Raw genomic sequence first — 22,307 nt, forward strand, 5'->3', positions numbered from 1 at the left:
TGGCCCTGGAAAAGTGAAGATTACCCCTCCCAGATGTAACAAAAGGCTTCACCCCCATGGTTCCTTGCAAACATTGCCCAATCTTCTCTCTGGGTTTCTCAAGTCCACCACCCCTCCCATGGTATCCCCTTTCCCTGTTTCCCCATTGGCTATGGGGCCTGGTGTCCAGTTTACTGTCTTCCCTATGGTCACTTGCCCCCTGCCCTGCCCCCTGTACCACCCATGAACCTGAGACACTGTATCTATAACTGAGACAAACCACATGATGGGTCTCTTTTGGCCTCTGGATTCTACCTTTGGCACATGGAATAAATGCTTGCTGGAATTAATCTGGGGCTGGGAGCCTTCTGCCTCTCTGCTGAGCTGCCTTGTAATGTGTGTGGATGTGTGAGCTTGATGAGTGCCTGAATTCTTCTCAAGCAGCTTCTCCACTGGAGAGGCTGACTGGGATCTAGAAGGGCCATAGCTGCACTCTGAAAAAGACACACTGTTACAGCAGATCTCTCCCTTGGAGCTGGTCCTGCCACACTGCCATGGAAGCCATCGGAGAGGAACAGACACTTGCAGGGCATCATCAGGCAGATGCTCTGCTGCCTGTGTCTAAGGCTGGCTGAGCCATGGTCCAGCCAGTACAATTACAGCCACTTCACTGAACCCCTTTGTCCTACAATTATTCCCATTTTTTTTGTTTGCTTGGTTGTTTTTTTTTTTCCCCTAAAAGTAACTGCTTTCAAATGCTGGTAACTTGTTTTAGAAGGAATTGCCAGGTGGGAGCATCCTCTGTAAAAATATTTATTTTAAAATATTTTTTTCTTTTTATTTATTTATTTATTTTTAAATTATTTTATTTAAAAAAAGAATATAACGTCACAACAACCATAATCACAAGAGGTTTATGATTGATGTCAAAATCATTTATATCACAGCTGGAAACTGTTATAAATAACATATAATGAATAAATTCTTCAACTGTGAGGGTTCAAAAATTTTTGAAACATTAAGATGTGTTTGTTCCCCTGAGTCTAGCACTCTCTTTAGCAAAATAAACAAGATTTTGCATTTTTTAATATTTTAGAAAATCACTTTTCAGTCTTCCATTTCTACGTGAAGTCCCCATTGTTCTTTGAACTGCAGGAGATACATTTCTTGGTCCTCAGGTAATTCACCAGATACCTCTTTCTCATAGAGGCTGAGAAAAATTCCTTCTTCATTGGGATCATCACACTTGAATACTCCTTCACACACCTGATTTTCAACACTGGACAAAGTAGGAATATACAGTCTTCTACTGTGAGGATCCCAATCAACTAAAGTGGTCTGCACACTTTCTTTCTCTGTGAAGCCCCATGTGATTTTTTCCAGCTGATGATAGGATGTCTGCCCAGACTTTTCAGTATCCAGGTCCATGAAGTCAATATGGGTCTCACCTGGCAATTCATCTGCTGCATCAAACACCTTCAAATTAAGTTCCTCTGTTTTCTGTCCCAAACAAAGGTCTCCTACCCTTATCTCTGTCTGGGGGGAATATGGCTGTCCTGTTTCCATATCAACCAAGTCCTCCAAAGCAATCTGTGGCTCACCCTGTAGCCCCTCGGGGGCAGGAAACTTCTCTTCTAGTTTCTGACCAGGACTGAAGTCTTCAGCCCTTACATCATGTTCATACTCTACAACTCCTGCATTTTTATCTCTCCAAGTATTCTGTGTTCCAGACCAGCCATGAGATGCCCAGTTTCCAGTTTGGTCCCCTTCCACTAAAGTATCTCCTTTATGTGAAATCTCTTCACGTGGAATATCAAGCAAATATTTTGCTTTCAGCATTTGTTTAGAAGGCAAATCCTTCCCTTCAGTGTCACTGTAAACAGTGTTATAATGAGGACTTTTCCCTTCCGAAAGATGACTGCATTCTTTACAGTCATCCCTGTGAACGGTGATAAGGTTGAGCACTATTTTTTCACTTGGTATGAAAACCTGTTCCTTGCATTTGTCAGTGTACTGCCATACCTGGAAAGTAAGAAATATTTTGAGTGAAGTATAATAAAAATACCATCTTGCTGCTTCTTATACCATCTTGTATTTTTAAAATATAAGGCTAGGTTAGACCATATTAGGAGGTTATTTCACCTTAGGGAAGAAGAAAGTTCATCATATAAACATTCACGAGTGTCAATATGCTCCCCTTTTTTTATTTTATCTAAAGTAAAACTATATTATGACCAGTTTTAATATCCCTTTCCTCCCCTTCCCCATGTAATGGTTAGATTAATTCTGTTAAATATGGGTTTTGTTTCCAAACCAGCATAAATTCAAGACTTTGGTGAAAACATCAGTCTTTGTTATTGGGCCAAAGATTACCAAATCTATTCCACTCCTTTTAACCAGTGAGAAGAAAATGAAGTCACAACCAGTTCCCACACGCAGTATCAGGTAACATGGTAATGTGTAACTTACAGAGAATGTATAACTTGCCCATGTCAGAATGGTTTAAGTAGATACCTTTGAAGGCCCCCACCAACCCAAACCACTCTATGATTCCACAGTTTTGAAATAAAACAAATGCCTCATCAAGTGCAGGAGGTGTTTCTGTGCACATCTGAACACACTGCAGCAGCAGCTCCAATCCTTCTGTGCCCTTCTGAACTCACAGTCTTTCTGTGAAGATTTCTCCTGACACCTCTGCACTTCTCTAATCTTCCTCAGCAAGATCAGCATGTTGAAACCAACTCCCTTGTATCTCCCATCCCACAGTGTCACACAGATTGGATTAACACTGAACTCTTCATTCATTATTATAATTACATGTTTATAGTTGAACAACTTGCTTAAAGATACCTGTGAGAAAGTTTTGTTGAGCTCGTGAGTTGGAAACCAGTAACATTTCATAGATTTTACATATTCTTTCTAAAAAATCAATGAACTTTTTAGCACTAAGAAATTTGAGAACATTTTTTGATGGGCTGTCTAAATAACAGAATGTGTTTGTTTATATATTTTTGGGTGCTGGGAAATGGTACAGTATTTCAAAGTATTCTTGAAATCCAGGTTAAATTATCTGTATGGTGCACATGTGTTAAATCCTTCACAATCACAATTAAGTGGAAAAATCTGGTAATACCCAGTAATAGTCCAAGAAAACATTATGGTGTTTCTGTACTGCTTAATTGTCTTCCCTTCTTGTTTCTGAAATCAACAAATTAATAACTTTTGTTCAACTGATTTTACACAGTGCTTCACATTAGATAAATTTATGGAGTTCTGATATCCTGACAGACCTTGCCTAGTGCACCTCAGACCTTGCTTCAGGCAATGACTTCCCAAACCAACAGCTCTGTTCTGACCATTGCAAACTTGAGTTATTGCAAAAAAAAAAAAAACAAAGCATTTAATAATCCTTGATGTGGTTTCCTTCTCTTGATCTCAGTGGGAATTAGAGCTTTTATTTGCAGCTTGCCACAGTTTCCTCCAAGCCTGCTTGGAACTCTGGAAAACACATAGCTCTGCTGTGAGTGCCGAGTTTGGCAGTGACACTTACCAGGTTTGTTGGATGTTTTTGTTCGTGGATGTGTATATACCTATGCACACAATAGCATGCCACAGAAATAAAAAGGAGAGCCAGCATGGTAGGCATAATATATCCAAATGTGATTGTTACAGTCTTCTCTTCTGTTTTATCTGTTAATAAAATAAAAGTTTTAATTGTGTAATATGTGCATTCACCGCATTTTGGAATCAGAATGCAAATGCTTTAGATAAACAAGGATTTTGCAGGAAATTAAAAAAAAAATTGAGCTACAGGACAATTATTACTATTGTCCAAATGATAAATTAAATTCTAAAAAGAAGTAACAACACCTCCCTTAGGTTCTCCTGTTGCTAACTTCAGATTGACCCAATCTGCCACTCCCAAACTACATTCAAGGAGAAGAAACATTCTCCACACACTAAAACTCAAAGAATGCAGATACTTTTCTTCAGAGGTACTGATGTACTTTCCCGTCAGTCCCAGCTATGCTTTATTAGAGGCATTTTTTTTATTGGTACAAGTGCAGAGAGAAAGGAGAAAGCATGCTAATTATCACTCTCAAAATGGATACATTAAAAAAATCACAAATTCAAACACAATGTTTTTTTCTAACTTGTATTTTTTTCTTAATTTGCCACCTCACACATACCTTTCAATGTAGTAATGCAGTATTCTTTGGAAAAGCCACTGTCCAAAAGTGGTGTGGTGACATGAATCTGTGCACTGACACAATAAGCTGTTCCAGGTTCTAACCAGGGCACAACCAAGGTGTTGTTGCTGATGGAGAAGAGCCACTGAAAGACATTAAAAATATTTTTGCACCTCTTTAATTCCTGAGGTACAGAAAGGTCATGAGCACACATTTTTTAGAAAGATGGATACTCTAAGAGCTGCCAGCTGCATCCTTTTCTTCCAAACCATATTCAAGTTACTTGTTAAATCACATCCTCTCTGATTGTTTTCTCTTCCAATCAAAGATTCTTGCAGCATCACTGAACAATTTGCATGCTTCATGTGAAGCAGGAACATTGGCCACTACCGGCCCACAATCTTGTGCTGATGTTGCAATAGAGCTAAAGCATCACTCCAGCCCTGTCCTGACACACAAACAAGCACATGGTATGGTTCCACAAAATATTTCAAACTGGGATGTTCTGGAACAGATAGGAGCCTCAGGGTAACAGGACTTATGTAGACCTTGGAGTCCAAAGTAAAGTAATTGCTCTATTTCCTGTACCTTTGTGAAAAAACCCTCAACATACCAGCCAAATAAAAAACCCCAAACAAACACAACCAATCAAAACACCAAAGCACTTTTGTCTACTACACATTGGCTAATCTTGGCATTTCAAGAAGCACAGAGCACAGATTTATTAGCAGCAGTTCTACAGCCTTGTCAAAGCTTACCCGCTTCTTTGTTTTCTTGTTGAGGACAGACACGTTGTACTGTAGGCCAGGATACACCTGAAGCAGAGATATGGAATCTTCCTCAGGACTTCCCTTCCACTTCTCAGGAGCAGTCAAAATGATTGAAATAGATCTGTCAGTAGAAGATACACTTACCATGGGTGGATCTATTTTAGCTGGAAAAATGAACATGTACAAAAAGCAGTCAAATTCAGCAGAGGCATGCTGGTTGTACCAGTTTCATCAAATTGACCATACTACATTTTTTGCAATGTTTGTGGGAGGCTAAGTAGAGCTTTGAATAATTCATCTATATTGATAGAAAATAATTTGATCGGATAACTAAGAGGATCTTTACAGTGAGAAAGTAAATACTGACTTGGAATTTTGCCACAGAATTCCTGAGTCTTACAGGATAAACAGCCTTGAAACCCAATTTACTAAAATAGACTGAATTACCAGTATGTTCTTAGATTATCTGGCATAGGTAAGAAATATTGGGCACTAGAGTATGCTTACTGATTGGTTTAATAAAGCCTTTTCAAAATCAGAGTTATTTATACTGTGAATGTGCTACAGGTTTTATTTGCCTTGAGTAAGGCTTTACCATAGCATTATAAAGGATTCAGTACATACCAGACTATATCTATATATCTATATATCTCTAGAGATATAGAGATATAGATAGATATATCTCCAGATCCCAATTTATTATTTCAATTATTTCTGTCAAAAGCAGAATAGAACAACAAATGTGAAACAACTGCCAAAAAAAATGTAACTTGAAGCTAAAATTAAAATATCATACACTGTGAAGGCATGTGCAGTCTGAGCACACATTATTAATCAAGGCCACTGAACATCTGGCTGTGTGCTTAGCTCTCCTTACTGTCTGTTAGAGGGTTGAATCGTGTGGTTTCCATCCAGTCAGAGCATGTCCCATTGCGGAATGCTTTAACACTTGCATAGTATTGCTCTTCATAGTCAGAAGTCTCACTGGAGAGGTCACACCATGTTCTGTTTATATTCCTGCATTCTGGCTTTCTAATCCATTTGCCAACACCATATCTATGTTGAAAAGAAAGAGAAAGGAGCTGTACAAAATCTATTTCCATTATATTAGTCACCTTATATTATAATTTTCTCTGCTTTATTTTGGCTGATAAAATACTTCCTGTGTTTAACAGAAATTTGAAATTTCAAGGAATCCCAGCTTCAGCTGAGATGAAGCACAAGAGTTCCACAAGTTTTTAATGAAAATTAAATTAGAGTAGGCCCTATTCAGAAGAAGCCAGATGAAACTAACTGGGATGTTAGTGATACCAATCTAAGTCAAGTTTTGCCTGTGCAGACCAGAGATCTCTCAACTTCAGTCTCCACAGCTTTAGTTTAAATTCTAAACACATGACAACATTGACAGGATAACTATTTATATGGAAACAAAGAGTTCAGTCAGAATGGCCAGTGATTCATTCTCAAGTATGGACACGGATGATGCTCAGGGTCTCCATAATGAATTACAGGAGACTACACATTCCTGCCTGATGCCTTGTTTTCTAGTTTAAAAGAAAGACTCAACTGGAGCACTATGAAAAAGGCCATATATCTGCTACCAGCGATGCCTCAGTACTGACCAGCTCTTACACAGAACAAACAGAACAAACCAAGATTTTCTTGGAAAATTCCTGTTTGGATTTGCTCAGAAGCTCCTGCTCCCTAAATTCACATTGGTTGCTAATTTGCTAACACTTTGGTTGCTAATTAGGAAGGGTGTGTGGCAGCTCCTGCTTGACTGCCAGATCACTCACCAGCATTTTCCACCTATCTCAAGGCCTTGCTCTCCTGTTGGGGGTAGAGGGACATGAGTGTTTTTGTGTTCAGTGTGAAAGATGGCCATACCTATGACTACAGACTCTTCATGGACCAGCTGGCCCTTCAGAGTCAGTGCAGACACTTCTCTCTGAACATTTTACCTCCCAGACAACAGCCCTGGTTTCAGCCAAGGACAGGGTTACTTCTTGCACTGGCCATGAGGAGGTGGAGCCTGGAGCTGTGTGGGCATGGCCAAGATCCTAATGTTATCCCATACCATCTTCCATCATTGCCAGGAGCATGGGAAAGGGGCTCTCTCTCCATTCCAAGAGGAAAGGTGATCCTTTTCCAGTGCAGGAAGCCTGGCAGATGGAGCAGTGTGGTAACACTGGTCCTGACCAGAGGGAGCAGTTTGGGTGGCATGGCTGCAGTCGAATCGAGCTCTGCACTCTCTCTTTTGTACACTTTTATCATTAGTATTGCTGCTGTCGCTGCTCATTGTCCTATCTCATTGCTGTTTCTAGTAAATTGTTCTTATTTCCATCTGTGATCTTTGCCTTTTCGTGCCTCCAACTGGAGGTGTAGGGAGAGCGAGTGTTTCTTTTAGCAGAACTACTGAATTGGAGAACACCATCCCTAAACTATGAAAATAATTATTGTTCACTCTGGAACTGCTGAGCACTCTCAAGTTTAAGGAAACTTCTAGAGATCGACATTCATTTTACTATTCAGAAAATGTTCTTAGATTGAGGCAAGTGTAAATATTAGAGGTAAAGATTGGGAGCATTACATAATCTGTGACAACAGTGCTACACCTATTTAGAAGCCAAACTTCTATCACTGCCTTTCAGAATGACGCAGTGCTCTCCCAGTGGGAATAAAGGAAATGAAGTCTGGTTCTCATGAAAATTCCTTGATACCCTACTAAGGTGCAGATCTTGACAATGTAAAGACATAATTCCAACCACATTACTTGATTTTATACAATGCTTGGTAACATTGGTGTACTTTATCCTAGAGAGCCTTGTTGGATCAGAAGAAATCTGGGGGAGTGGGTCTGTCAGGAAAGAGCAATGACACACTGGATATTATTAATATTGATTGAATCATACATCTCTCTATCCATTTAAACATGTACAGAGGATGTATGTGGACAGATACCAGTCCACAGAACAGTTCTTCATCCTTCTCTCTCATTTTAGGAGGAATGCCTCTTAAAGCTTCCACAGTATTGCTTCCTCCACTTCTTTCATAGGAAGAACATCTCCCTATAATTTTTTTTAACTTGGTATGAAGTGAACTGTGCCAGAAGCAGAATTTAAAAACCACACTGTGAAATAAAGCCTAGCTCACACTTCAGTTCTTTCTTTACTTTATAACAGCAATACCTTGCACACAGTTCGCTTTTCTTTTAAAATTGTTATTTAAAATTCTAAAATAAAAGTCAGTGGGAGATAAACAAGCCAACTTACACTGCATACTTCACCTTGTAGAGTACTCCATCACCTGTGCCTTCTGGTGCTAACCAGTGAAGGACATTCTTCATATTTATAGATTCAAAACGCACATTCCTAGGGTTCGGCAAAGAACAATACAACTCTCCTGAGAAAGAAAATAAGAAAGGAACAACAAGAACTAAGAATTAGCAAACACATACAAAGTAACCAAAAGAGACAGTTATTTTTAAAAGGCCATAAATTCTACCGTTTTTAGCATTCAAATCATAATGTGGTTGGCTATGGAAAATCAATTTTTTTACAAGTGTCCCTACCTAGAGCAGTCTCAAATTCCATCTTTACGAGTGTGTTTTTTCTCTAGCAAAAATGGCTGTGCCATTTATGACAGGCATGGAAAGGGACTGGAAGCTAAAGCTAGAAAATCTTGGCCTAAAAGAAACACACATTTTAAAAATTGCAACTGTATTTGAATATCAGAAAAATTTAACACCAAAAATTAAAAAAATAACCTTAATACTTCACTAGAATCTTCTTCTTGTAGCTGAGTAGATTTTTAAAGGCACACCAGGCACTTTAAAAAAAGACATACGGAGTCTACTGCAAACACAGCTTTACAAGTGAAGTATGACTTTACTCCGGAGAACTGGACTGGATGATCACAATAGCCCCAGTGTCATTTGACCATCCCTTTTGATTCTCCAGAAAGTCAAAAACAAACATCTACTGTAAGGCCACACATCTAACTTGCTGTTCACTGCACCAGCTTTTGAAATTAATAAATAGGCAAATTTGGGTATCTTAAGAACACAATTTCAGACCTTTCTAATACCCATCTCTAATCTAATAAATGTCATGAAGGTGCCCACATTGCTAAATTGCTTGCAAAATGAAGCCTGGGGGCCCAGGGGAAGAATCCCAAATTCAAAGTTATGACTCAAGCCTCAGCTACTCCTGCCATGCTCTGTGGAGAGCACCCCTGAGACCAGCCCTGAAGCTGCCGCTGCTGGGAAGGAGCTTCCCATTGCATGTAGCCACAAGAACATAATAGGGAAGAGAAAAAGTGACTCTGTGGTTTTTCAGGACTTTTCAAAACCCTTTAATCTCCTTCTCCGGGAATGCAATTCTAGTTCTTGGGATAACAAAATGAGGCAAAGAAAGGAGGAAATAAAATATATCAACCCAAACAGTGGGATCCTGTTCAAATGAATAGTCCTTGAGCTGTTACTTCTGTAAGCAGACCTCAGGGTATTTTTGTACTATATTTCACTATTACTAGAGCAATAGTTTTCATCCTCCTGTATACCTAACATATAGTTGCTTTTGTAAGCAAAAGTCACCACCATTTTTTTGATTAATGTGCAGACTACTGTCTGTCTTTGAGCCAAACAGTAAAAGCTTTTTTCTCTTCAACACATTTATTAAAACAATCTCCTTGCAATTCTGTAGAGATCTATTACTTCAAACTGTCTCAGTGCAAACTCTTGGTTTTCCAGGTATATGCATGCATCTGTATCTTCAGATCACAACACTGTTTATGGAAGGTATTTCTAATGTTGCTCTCTTTTATCTCTAGCACTTAGGTAGTGTTCATGGCTTCCATTTTCTAGTCAGAGAACAAGTTTTGTCAGGTATAGTCCTTAGGGCAAGATTTACAAAAAGTAGAAAGTCCCATTTCCTTGACACTTGGATGCAGAAATGTCCCATGACAGTCAGTCTGTAAGAGCTCAAACTATAGACTTGGTTGTAGCAACATAAAAAAAGTTCCAGGATGCCAGGGGATATAAAAGCAGCAAAAGGGATCCTCCAGGAATTTGCCTTATTCTAACACTTGCTTCTAAGTGAGAGATACAGAATCTAGAAAATCAAAGGTTTTCATTTCCCCAAAATAAATGTCCTCTGCAATTGCTTTAAGTGAATCCAAATGTTAAGATGAAGCTTCCCAGGAGAGCTGAGAAAGTTCTTTCCCTGTACCTTTCCACGTTTGTCCACCCTTATTTTAAAACATTTATATTCCTCAAGAATATTTTAAAGTAGAAAGAGTCATGTGTTTGGCTGTTACATTAAAATATTTTTCAACTATTAATGTGTGAAACTGACTCTTCAGTATTTTTAAGCTTTGTTTTGTTTTAATTTCCCTCCTCCCAGTATGGTTTCTGCTGTGGTAAATAAAGTTTCAAAACAGAAACACTGACTGCAGCAGAGGAGCCAATCTCAGTATGCAGAAGCCACAGATTGTATCTTTACAAGATCTAAAGCATTACAACACTGCTGGTGTGCTCCCACCTACCCCCAGCTCAGTAAGATTTAGAAGGTAAATGGACTGAGACCGTTAACTTTCCACGAGATGCAAAAGCAGAGATTTGGTTTCTATTTCTGGTTTTGCCCCTTTACGAGAGGGCTCCTGCCCTTACAATAAATTGTGCAAGTTAGTTATACCACAATTCTGCATGTGTGAATAAAGAATAAAACTACTGTACTCTCCTATGTCTCCAGGAAGAGTTAAGAATAAATTTTTTCATGTCTACTTGGTGATCAATAGTATCAGGATGTGTAGAGAAGATCATCCATAGAGCTTGAACGTTCCATAGTTATCAGTGAGGAAAGGATTCAAGTAGATGCAACAGCTGCGTGTTTCAGTCTTTGAACTTGTCTTCAGTCTTTCAGTTTCTAGTCTTTAAACACATTACATCCAGTTATATTCTGATTTAATTTTCATTTATTAATGGCACAGGTAGAGCATTTTCAGTTTGTACTGGCCTAGGAGCAGAAATCATACACACATGTTGCTTTGCTGGGTTTAGTCTGCCACACTGATTGCTAGCAATGGCTGTCATTCACTTTCCAGTATAACTAAGTCACTTCATTTATTTATTGCATAGAAAAAAAATAGAACCCTTATTACTGTCTTGGGAAATGCTGTAAATCAAACCTTGAGTAATATCATTGTTTACATCTTCATGACTGATACCTGGACTGGAAATAATAATATAGGCTTGCCAACTTCACCACCACAAGGAACAGCCAAGTCCTGATCTTAGAATAAGCTATAGTGAGACTCTTCAAAACAGACGTGACTGTCCCTGAAAACACCTTTGCATGTGAGTGAAAAACCCCATTGACTCAGTGAGATTATTCCCATGAGTAAAAGTCTGCATGGAGGTGCTTCATCCTCTCTTTATGAAATCACCAGATTTAAAATGCCGGTCTGCTTTAACCACATAGAGCTCCCTGCCAAGTACCTGCCTTGCTCAAGTCAGTACTGTTCAATTCTCAGTTCTGGTTATAGCCATATCTATCTACACACATGCACAGACACATACATACAGACACAAGGATAAATACACATTGTTTCCATGTTACAACCATTACCCATTCAATGCATCTGTGTTTTACCTGCTAGGAGGTCCCCCTGCCTGCCTTGGTGACAAACAACTGTGTTTAATCTCAGTGCTGCAGAACAAATACAGCTGCAACTACCCATGTCATCTGCCTCTAAACAGATTTTTTAACATTGCATTTCAGTTGGGTAACCCAGCAGCTGCAAATCATAAAAATATATAAATACAGAAAAGTTTAGATTACTTCTTCCACGCAGTGCCAAAAATTTTGGGTTGAGGACAAGGCAGAGGACTCACTGAAAGCTGACCTACTGGTATCCAAGTGCCTCCTGGTTGACCATAGTTGTTTACTTGAGCCCTCTCAAGCAGAGTGATCATCTGCTGTATTTTACTGCAGCATGGCACAGAGGTGCAACACCAAATTATCCGATCAAATACTGCAGGAAAGAAGATCACAGAACCTTCTAGGCAACTGTAAGATACAATTTAAGACAGTGAGTGATGTGGAAAGCATTAAGATAGAAAGATGAGCCTTACTCCAACAGTCTTGCTACCCACAGCAGTAAACGCCAATAACTCCTCCCCTACAGTCATCTCAAAATTCAAAAGAGGAACTGCTTTTCTGACAATGGCAGGGACTTTGGCTTCAATTGTGGTCATATTTTCTTATATAAAAGTGGCCCTTGGGAGCACCTCTAATGGAAGGGAAACCTTCCTGCTGGGTACCAAATTTGTGAGCATCACTGCAGCTGTGCCTCAGCATTTGCAGCTGCCACCTCAAGGCCATGGATTGAACTCCCACTCAGACACCTCAGAGAGGGGACAGCCTTTTAAATGAGTCCCTGATTTACCTTTTCCTACTGGTAGCTTAGAGCCACCAGTGAAGCGTAAGCTCACTCTAGGATACCCTGCTTTCTGGCAATGAATGCTCTAAGCCACTGCTCTTTCTTTAATCTTTCAGTTCAACTTTGGGTGACTTCCACCATATACCTCTGATATCTTGTTTGCTCCTTCTATGCTGTTGCTTCTCATCTTTTGAAGCACTTTTTTTCTCTCTTTACTTCCTCCAGCTCTTCTGTTTTGATTGTTATGTTGTTCTCAGTTAAAAATAGTCCCTCAAACGCATGCCTAAGTATAACATAAAAATGAAAATGGTCATACTTAGAGCTAATGTCCATTTAGCATCGTGTTCAGTGTCCCTCACAAGCAGAGTGTTGGGGCTATAATTTCTGGAACATTTCCACCTCAAGGCAAGTCAGTACCAGCCATGCAGGAATGCAAGGGAGTGCATCAAGTGGTAAACAGGGGGACTGAGCCAAAACTGGAGGTAAGTTACACAGAGTAAGGAAAACCCAGCAAAGTCAGAAATACCCTTTAGCAAACTTATTACTTATCATCTTAGCAACAATTTAAACAAATGAGTAAACGTCTTAAAAATTAAGTGATCCTGAAAGCTTTTCTCTGTGCAGATTATTTTTGACTTGAACTCAGCAGACCAAATAATGAGGAATAGAAGAAAGAGCAGGAGGAGGAGAAGTTACGTAGGAGCCATTACAGCCCAGCTGCCTTTCTCCTGATGGGTTGCTGGAACTCTGTTGCTGCTGGGTATGAAGTCAGGTCAGTGAAACCCTTTGACTTGAACGGCACTGGTGGGAATGTGGGGAGGAGCACAGAGGTGATTTCCTGTTCAAGTCATAGCAGTGCTCGAGAGCTAACCACAAAGCACTGCTCTCTGCTCTCCCACAAGAGGAGCCCGTCACTCCCATCACAGCCTGTTCAGAGGGGGCACAGGGGGAAGAAAGACAGGGACAGAAAGGCAGACATAAGACTGCAGGAAAACCAGCTGGTGGAGCAGATGGAAAAACTTGAGGGAAGAGGTGGGGAAAGGTGGGAGAAGGATGAGACTGGGGCATGTGGGGTTTGTTTTTCAAGAAATGGGCAGGCTGCCACTGGAAACAGGTGAGCCTGAGGAGGTAATTTCATCAGAGTATGAGTGGAAACACAACCTGAAGAACAGGAGATACAGAAGTGGGACTGAAGCTATGGCTTGCCTTGATGGGCTCTCTTCCTTCATGTGAAGCCTTGCCATTTTTATCCAAACCATATCCTAATTTACAAAACACCTCTACAGAGAACATTGGTCAAAGGACCAGAAATACTCAGTCCAGAAATACTCAGCCTCAGAAAGGAGAAGAAAGTCTTCCCAGTCCTCTGAAGGTTTGTCAGGAGACAGCTGAAGAGGCCCATGGCAGCTGACACCCATTCCTTTTCACTAACTTGTATGAAATAAAATAAACTGAATTTTCTTCCCACTGTGTTGAAAGTTTGCAAGTACAAAAGTAGAGCTCCCACCACCTTCCCCACGTCCTGTGGAAACACCTTTGCTTTCCATAAGGCAAAAGTTATTGTAAGTATGTTTTCTATTAGTTCTGAGTGACCAATACTGGCCTGAAACAAGCAAAGTGAGTGAAATGAAAGTGGACTTGTCTAAAATTAGTCACAGCTCTTTCAAGGCTTTCAGAGTTGTCATCTGACTGAGGTGTTTTGTGCTTGATGGTTTGGTTTGGCCCCAGCTTGATTCTTTTTGTTTTGATTTTTAATTTAAAATGGAAAGAGGTTTTGTTAAGTTTGGCATGCAAAACCAATTTTGTCAAAAAAGAACTACACTAATTTTAATAGCCCAGTGGTGACACAATGCCACAACATAACAGCTGTTTTTTAAAACAGAGGTTTTGAAATTATATGAAATACTGAAAATTGACTGACAGTTCAGTGTTTAAGGTTGAGCTTTTTCTTCTCTAGAATATATTTAGCACTACCAATTTGTTAGTGCTTAGATCAATCACATTGAACAGCCAAGAAAATGCAAGCTTATTTAGAATGCCTGACATTTTACATGATGTTTTCCAAAGTATCCAAGAGTTAAGCTTTCTATCTGAAATATTGTCAAATGATGCTCTGTGACAGTTATCAGCCAAATTGCCATACACCACATTTTGGTACACTCCTAATCCATCTTTACAAAATATATCTATCACTTGCATATAAATTGAGCCAAAATGATGTTTGGCTTTCATCATTCAGCACTAACAGCTATTCGGCCACGACAGTCCAATTAGAATGAACAGCATTGTATTTATTACTTAATAGTTGTTGCTCCTTGGTCTGTGACCTACTGATGTCTTTTCTAGAAAAGAGAGTTTGCTTTTCTTGGGAGTCAAAGCAATTATAGTTAGTGAAATCCACAACTGTGAATCTACATTTTGCCTTGCACAGGTGATTGCATGTAACACTGATGGGGGATGAGCACTTGCCTTTCTTTCTGAGGGAAAGACAATCCTAAGAAGATAAAAGTTGAACACCTTCTGTGCCTGAGATCTGAGAGGAAGGGCAACACTCCCAGAAACCTTGTAATGCCCCACATCTTGCAGGCAATGCCTCTGGGAAGGAACTGTTTGCAGAGAACTCCTGGGGCATCCCTCCATTGGTATGTGACTCTGAATAGAAATATGGTGCCTCTAAACAATATCCCAAGTAACTGGCACACCAAGTACAAAGAAAAGAGCTGTATGTCATTTTAAATTTTTATCTAGAGACGGTCCTGAGTTCCAAAATTCAGGTTCTTACAAAGTTAAGCTTCTTAAAATACAGGACCTCTTTTTCAACTCGTAAAAGGGTGGCTTTTCTCTCTCTAACTTGCAGATAATCAATAAGACTTCTTGGGGAGAGCTCAATCAGAAGAAATCAATCTGTACAAACCAAAACTATAAAACCAAACATAAACAGGAACTACACAAATGACTTGAGTTACCCTAACCACTTGCTTCTCTTGGAATTAAGACTATAAAGGTCACTAGATAACAAGAGTCGCAGAAAGGAATGGTTATCAGCTACAGTGGTGAACCTGAGTGTTTGCACAGAGAACTGCAATGCACATCTAAGTTTTGGGCTTTATTCGCAAACCCCAATGGTGTTGGAAGTGCCTCTGTGGAATGAACTGACTCCTTTAACCATTTCCATCCCTAAATATCAGGCAATAAGAACTTGTCAAGTTGAGGAATCATACACAAAGCCAAGTACTAGGGCTAGATCACAGCGTTGTCTAGAATATCCTGACATGAGATTGGAAGCTGGAGATGAAAAGGTAAGGATAAGCCTTTCAGCTATATCAACATGATACTCCTTCATATAATGCAGTTCTCCTTACGCCAATATCCATTTTTATTTCTTTTTATTTTACATTTACTCCTCTTTTCTTTGCAGTAGCAGAGAGCAAGGAAATATTGTGCAAAAACACCAAGCTCAATGCCCCCATATACTTCCACTTTTATTACTGAAGCTTTATCCTCTCTCTGGTAAACACACAGATTATCACCAACACACACCTATTTCAATCCTTCAAAGTATATAGACATATACTAGGTTATACAAAATACTATATGCACAAAATTTTCAAGCCGAGAGTTCAAAAAATCAGTCTCCTTTACAGTTTTTTTCCCCACTACTTTTTCTATCTCTAGCTTCTTTTTATATATTTCCCAGAACAACATCAAAAGAGATTTTTTGTACATTCCAGTACAATTCTAGTAACTGAAAGAAAACACATCGAAATTTGCTTAAAGGGAAGCCTGAAGCCGCTTCTCAAACTACTATTTAATAGAAAAATACGACAAAGTGGAATATGAAAGGCGTAAATTAAATCAGGTGTGTCAATGCAGAACAAGCAATTTACACAATTAGTAGAAAAGATTAAAAAGGAGAAGTTTTCAAGGTTGCATCATATGAAATGTAGTTGATATAGCCATATATCAGCTCCAGTGGGATCTAAGGCTGGATGTATGCTAGCAAGGATGGCAACCTGGTCTGTTACATTAAAATGTTTATACTGAGAAAACCTTGTCTGCGTTACATATGGTTCAGGCTTTTGCATTTTAACATTGGACCACCTGTACTTGCACTAGATACACTGATGAAGCACATCTTCAAGGGCAGCTTCATCCAGAAGAAACTGAGCTCCAAGACTGTGTCACAATACAGACAAAAATACAGTAAGAGAAATGATTGAAGTTTGTTTCAAAATCACACACCTTATCTGAAAGAAAATAGTAAAATATGCCTTAAATAAATAAAACTGCTTCTAGTTTTGCAGTACAGTGTTCAGGCTCATTTCCCTTTCCTCAGAATAAGGATACACTGTAGTAGCCAGTGCATCCCTTCTTCTGTATGGATCTCTAAGAGAGAGACTGGACTCTATGGGCCAAGGATTTCAAGGTTCTCTAACTGCAGAGGAATGTGGTTAGGGAAACCTCCCATAAAAGCAAGCAGAAGGATTTAAGATGAAGCTTGGTAAGTTAATAGTCTAGTATTCTACCACTTAGAAAATTTGGGCTGTTCCTTCATATCCTTATTAGTTCCTCACAAAAATTGCTAAACTCTCCCATATGGTAAAGAGGAACATGCTTGAATATTTCTTGATCCCATTGACTGAAAAAATTAATTTTCCATTTTATTTCAATTTTCTGCACTTTTTGTTTGTTCTACACTACTGATTTTTAAATGGTTGAGTGAAACCAATTAATAAAAACTCCAGTTGTAGCAACAAGTGAACTTTTTATCCTTGGTCAGATAGTCTATTAGGTACAGTTCATAGACAGCAGGGCCTAAAAACAGAATGCAGTTAGAGACTGCTGGAACAGTAGATGTGATCCAGTAAGGGTAAAATCATGCCTACTAACACATCACAGTGAAAAAAAAAAGGTGCTTTGCCAAGGTCAAGCTATAATTTAGCATTTAAATGCTGGTGCTGAAGAGTTCAGAAAATTACCTGACAAGAGATCCCGAGTAGATGGGCACAGGACAGATCCCGTAAAGTGTAAGAATCTGAGTCTGCAAAGTCCTGCTGCAAAACTGCTTTAACATGGCACTTGGGTCCTGGTTTCTTCTGTTGGAACAAAGTACCCAAAAGGGGCTTCTCTACCTATCACTTCACTTCAGAGAAAGCACATGAGCACTGCAAGGACAGTTCTACACTTCATATAATTTCTTCCATTATTAGCAAAATACTGCTAGGATGAATTAAACTAACGTTTATGGTCTCATGCTGAAAAAGATGAAAATGGAAGCTCTAAGCCTTCAGTGAAAGGCACAGCTCTGCCTTCCATGCTGGTAGTGCTGACTGTCAACAAAAACCTGAAATCACGTCCAGCTAAAAACTCAGGAATGTGCAAACAGATTCCCTTCTGCCTTGAACAACCACTAGACAAAGGGCGCACAACCCCCGTGATATTTTTCTAAACTTTCTTTGGAATCAAAACCAGCAGTAAATACATTTTTAAGGGTTTTTTTTAAAGAGTAGCTGAATGCCAGTTGTACGGATTTTCCACAACACTTGTACTAACGATCATTTGACTTAGATAAGATGAAAATTATGTGGTCAGTTACTTAAAAAGAAGCTGCCATTGGTACCTCTGAAAGCAACTCAAAATCACTGACGCATATTGGAGTAGTCTGTCAAAAGAGTTAACTGGGACACAGTTCTAGGTGATACTCCAAGGCATTCAGGTTATGAAGAACTCTCCTCACTACCTTCCAGCTCTGACCAGATCAGGAAATATTGCTGTGGAGTTAAACGGGAGCAGACTCTGTCCTTATGCACTGAGTTTTGGAGGCAACACTTGCAGCAGAGAACAAACGCACAAAGGCAGAGTAGGTTTCTTAGAAGATTGCTAATCCCTCCAATGCCTTGCTCTGTTTTTTAACAGAAGATACATATATATATATATATATGTATATAAAAAGAAATAACATGATTTTAACAGCAGCAGAGGACTTCCCCCTGCAAAAACATTCCAGGCTTTAGTTTATAAGCTCATTCCCACTGGGTAACATCCCCGTCCATGTTGAGACAATTTGCTCTTTAAGCTGCTCCCACAGCCCACTCCAGCTGCCACCCTTTTTGCTCCCTGTGTCTCTCGTGCTTGGATGTGTGGCTGCCACCACATAATACAGTCAACAGGCGGGAGAAGGGACTTGGAGCCACTCAGGACACTGACCCAAGAGCTGAGTGTCTCTACCAAAAGCGCACCCTGACTTTTGTTTTAGCCTAGCTCTTGACTGCTCAGTTAGACTCCTGAGGGTGGTGCCCGTCAAACAGAAAGGAACCTACTAACACCAAAGGTATTTGGGGAATTACCCAAATGCGTATAACAGTAACTATCTCAACAGCACGCTACCAAACTTAGAGCTGACAGCAAAATCAACACGGAGTTTCGTAAACCTAATTCCAGCTTAATTACAGAGAAAATGAAGAGATGAAGCAACATTAGAGAAACACCCAGCTCTCCTCCTGCAGCCAAACACACGAACACCAAATGCTCGGCTGTCGAGGGCACCCACCTGTGCTCGGCACCAGCAGGGACAGCAGGGACAGGGACAGCAGCAGGAGCCCGGCGCCCATCGGGGCCGCATCTCCCGGCCCGGGGCGCCCCGCACGGCGCAGGGGGCGGGAGCCGGAGCCGGGGCAGCCGGGCCGGGAAGGGCAGGGCAGGGCAGGGCAGGAGGTGGGAGGCGGTGCCGGGCGGGCGGTGCCGCTCCTGCGGGCCCGTGGGGACGGGCGGGGGAAGCTGCGAGCGCCCGGAGATGCTGCACCGTCTCCAAGCTGCGGGGTGACTTCTCCTGCAGCCCTCAGTGCTTTCACTGATGAATAATTCTCCCTCGAAACCACCGTAAGACGTGAGTGGGATGCTCTCTTACACACTTTTTTTTTTTTTTTTTCCTCCCTCAGAGGAAGCTGAAGGCTAACATGGTACATCACTGGGTGTTCAAAGATACCATTTCCCCCGCTACTTCGCATTTCATTGGGTATTTGAAGATGGAAAGAGGCTATGGAGTCTCCATTCTTGGAGATACTCCAAATCTGTGTGATGATGCTGAGCATCCTGTTCCACCTGAGCCCGGCTGGAGTAGGAGGGCAGCAGAGGCACATTCCCACCTCAGCATTTCGGGATTTGTGAGAAATGACATGTTTTTGCTGCGAACAGAGCTCTCGCTGAGCGTGTGTGGAGCTGCTCAGTGCAGCCCTCACTGAAAGCAGGAGATGAGGGAACCTGGAAGGTGCACGCTGTGCTCATGGGGTGCTACAGACTGAATCCTTGAGGAGGCTCTGGCACTTGAAGGTGCTGAGACATCAGCCCTTTTTCTCTGAGATGGACCCTGCCAGCTCCTTTCCTGCCAGCTGACCTGATTCCACTGTCCTCCCACTTGTTCTCTTCCCTTCAAGTTTACTTCCTCCATCTTAGCACCTTTTTGCCCGTTTTTGGTCTCTTAGTCCTTTCATCAGCAGCCACTTCCCTCAGACCTTTCTGCATAAAAAGAGTTTTATGCAAACAAGAGCCAGGTATCAGGGCAACTGCTACAGATCAATCCACAGAAGTGATGGTCAGCATGGGTTGACTGGTGAAACAAGAGGCTGTGTCTGTAAATTATTGTCTTGTTTGCCTTAATTCTAACTTGCAGAGGATGAGGAACTGTATGTGGTACATATATAGGGTAATATATATTGTAAGTATGTGTATGCATATAGACATACACACTACAGTGAAGCTCCTGATGGACCTCTCTCCCCAGTTGCTGTTTTCATGTGTTCCGTGTGTTTTGATGGAAACACTGGTTTCTCTCCCAGGTAACTGACTGTCACTCTGTGTCTTCTCTGCAATTTTTTTTTTTTTTTTTTTTTTTTTTTTGCCTGTTGTGCTGTGTTAGGAAGGGGGTACTTGGTGCCTTTGTCTGGATACAGAGGCCTACTCTGAAAGTGTGATGAGAAAATGAGGTTTCTAGCCTTGATTCTAACTCCAGAGACAAAACAGCTGTTCAAGGCCATGGTCACAAGGCAAGTAATCCTGCTTGCTCATGGCCTTAAGTATACATACAGTGAGTGAAGAGAGGACCTATAGTGAGTTCAGATACTCAACTGGATGATGTCTCACCTGTCAATAAATTTTGGCCATATTTTTCACAAAGACTTTGATGAAAGATGGCACTACTTTCTCTAACTGGAAGTTTTCTGCGTTCAGCTGAAACTTATTGCACTCTTGTGGATAAATGACATTTTAAGCAGAGGGAGAGGAGGCTTTCTGGTGAGTTTTTTTATTCCTCTAGCCTTGGTTTTGGAAATGTCCCAGCTGACTTGACTTAAGAAGAGTGCAGCTTGGCTTTAGACTGGAAACTTTTTCTCAAGTGTCTAAAGTTTCTGAGTATTATAAAGAGTGAAAGTAGCTCCTCAATTTCAGTGTCTCATTTTCCATTTTCTTTTTTTTTTTTTTCCTTGAAGAGAAAGATTAATACCCTTTTCCTGCCAGAGTTTGGCACTGCCAATACAATTTGCTATCACCTCTGCCTGCATCTTCACCCGTGACAGTGGAGCATTGCCTCCATTGTAGCTTGATTTTTTCCTCTCCATCTCTATTTCTTTTTTGTCTATAATAAAAGATATACATAAGAAATTAAGGATAGAATAATCTCATTTTAGCTGAGTCTCTCTCATTTACAAATTTATAGCAAATTTGCATATAGCCGTTAACTTCCTCAGATTTACTCCAGGTTGATTGTACAAGAGAGTGGTTAAGAGTAAAATTTAACTGCTGTACAAAGTGGCTAAAAGACTGAATTCTTCTGACTGAAGAATTTATTCTTTATTATAAAAAAATGGTTCAAGAAGTCAATTCAGCTATACAATGGAAAAAGTCAGAAGAGCATTTAGGATTATGTATAAAAAATGGAAAAAGATCCCATCCTTGACATTTAGATTTATTCTCTTTTTAGCTGGGTGTTGAAATGGTGATGGGATAAGCTTCTGCCTTTGCCAAATAAGTATGAGAAAGAGATGATAATTTTTTCCTGATAAGATTCTATGTGACAGGTCTTCAGGGGCAGTTTGTTTCTCCAAGGAACTTGCTGGCAGGCTTGAGGGATTTTTTTTCACCTGACATCCTTAGCCCTAGAAGCCCAGCAAGAGAGGAAATTCTGTGCTTGATAGGGTGGGGAGTGTCAACCAGTTTGATTGCATCAATCTGGGACTGCGAGTGCACTTTTTGGTTTTCTTTCTATTTCCCTCATCACAAGAGCTGCAGTTATAATCAAATCATAGTTGTTCTTTTCAGCAATCTCCCTTTCATTCTCAGTACTGCTCAAATTTCTAAGAAATATGTGTGTTTTGCAGAATAGTGCACACACAGCTTTTGGCTCCAACACTACCTGTGATCCCACCCTTCTTTCCAAGTTGCTGTTGGCTTTCACTGGAAATTTGCCTGAGTGAGGCTGGCAGTGTCTGCCCTTGTGTTTCTGCCAGTTGATGGTGATATGTTGACTGTGCTTGGGTGGTGACTGTTGCTGGGTGTGTTAGCAGGCAAAGAGTGAGGTAGATGGGCTGCACAGATATTTCTACAGACTGTATTTATTGTCTGCAAGCAATAACAAAAACTCTGTTTGGACAACGTAGAGTTTCAGTCAAGAGCATCACATCCTAGATGCATCCCACTGGATCTGGGCCTGCTATCAGTGAAGACAAAAACTTCTCTGAGACTTTTCCTCCTGCCAGCAAATAGAGAGATGGTCTTAGAAAATCGAGGGCCTATGCTTTACTCTGTAAATAGTTTAACTCAGGAGTGTAAATGAAAGAGTCATGCATAAAGCATCAGACATTGTCAAATGTGTTAATGAAGAACAGCTAGAAGGAACTGGAAACTTCAGATATGTGGCTACAGTTCAATCCAGCCT

At 40.4% G+C, this 22,307-nt stretch overlaps 1 protein-coding gene across 1 annotated transcript; it reads right to left on the minus strand.

Moving 5' to 3' along the window:
- Window positions 1-519: 519 nt before the first annotated feature.
- On the minus strand, window positions 520-19,529 carry IL20RA (interleukin 20 receptor subunit alpha). The gene is made up of 7 exons (XM_083856872.1): window positions 18,930-19,529; window positions 8,212-8,341; window positions 5,817-5,995; window positions 4,928-5,103; window positions 4,170-4,314; window positions 3,530-3,669; window positions 520-2,001 (listed from the first exon to the last, which is right to left on the minus strand). Exons 1-7 carry the CDS (start codon window positions 19,516-19,518, stop codon window positions 1,087-1,089), a joined length of 2,274 nt encoding a protein of 757 aa, XP_083712998.1. The 5' UTR covers window positions 19,519-19,529; the 3' UTR covers window positions 520-1,086.
- Window positions 19,530-22,307: the final 2,778 nt, after the last annotated feature.

The sequence above is a fragment of the Zosterops lateralis genome (genome assembly GCF_965231275.1).
Source record: "Zosterops lateralis genome assembly, chromosome: 3".
Taxonomy (NCBI): Eukaryota; Metazoa; Chordata; class Aves; order Passeriformes; family Zosteropidae; genus Zosterops; species Zosterops lateralis.

Coding starts and splice junctions, on each gene's coding strand:
- IL20RA (XM_083856872.1), bottom strand. CDS start 19,518: ATGTGCCTCTGCTGCCCTCCTACTCCAGCCGGGCTCAGGTGGAACAGG. Junction 5,104..5,816: donor ATTCAACCCTCTAACAGACA/GTAAGGAGAGCT, acceptor TCATTTTTCCAG/CTAAAATAGATCCACCCATG. Junction 3,670..4,169: donor CTGCATTACTACATTGAAAG/GTATGTGTGAGG, acceptor TTTTATTAACAG/ATAAAACAGAAGAGAAGACT.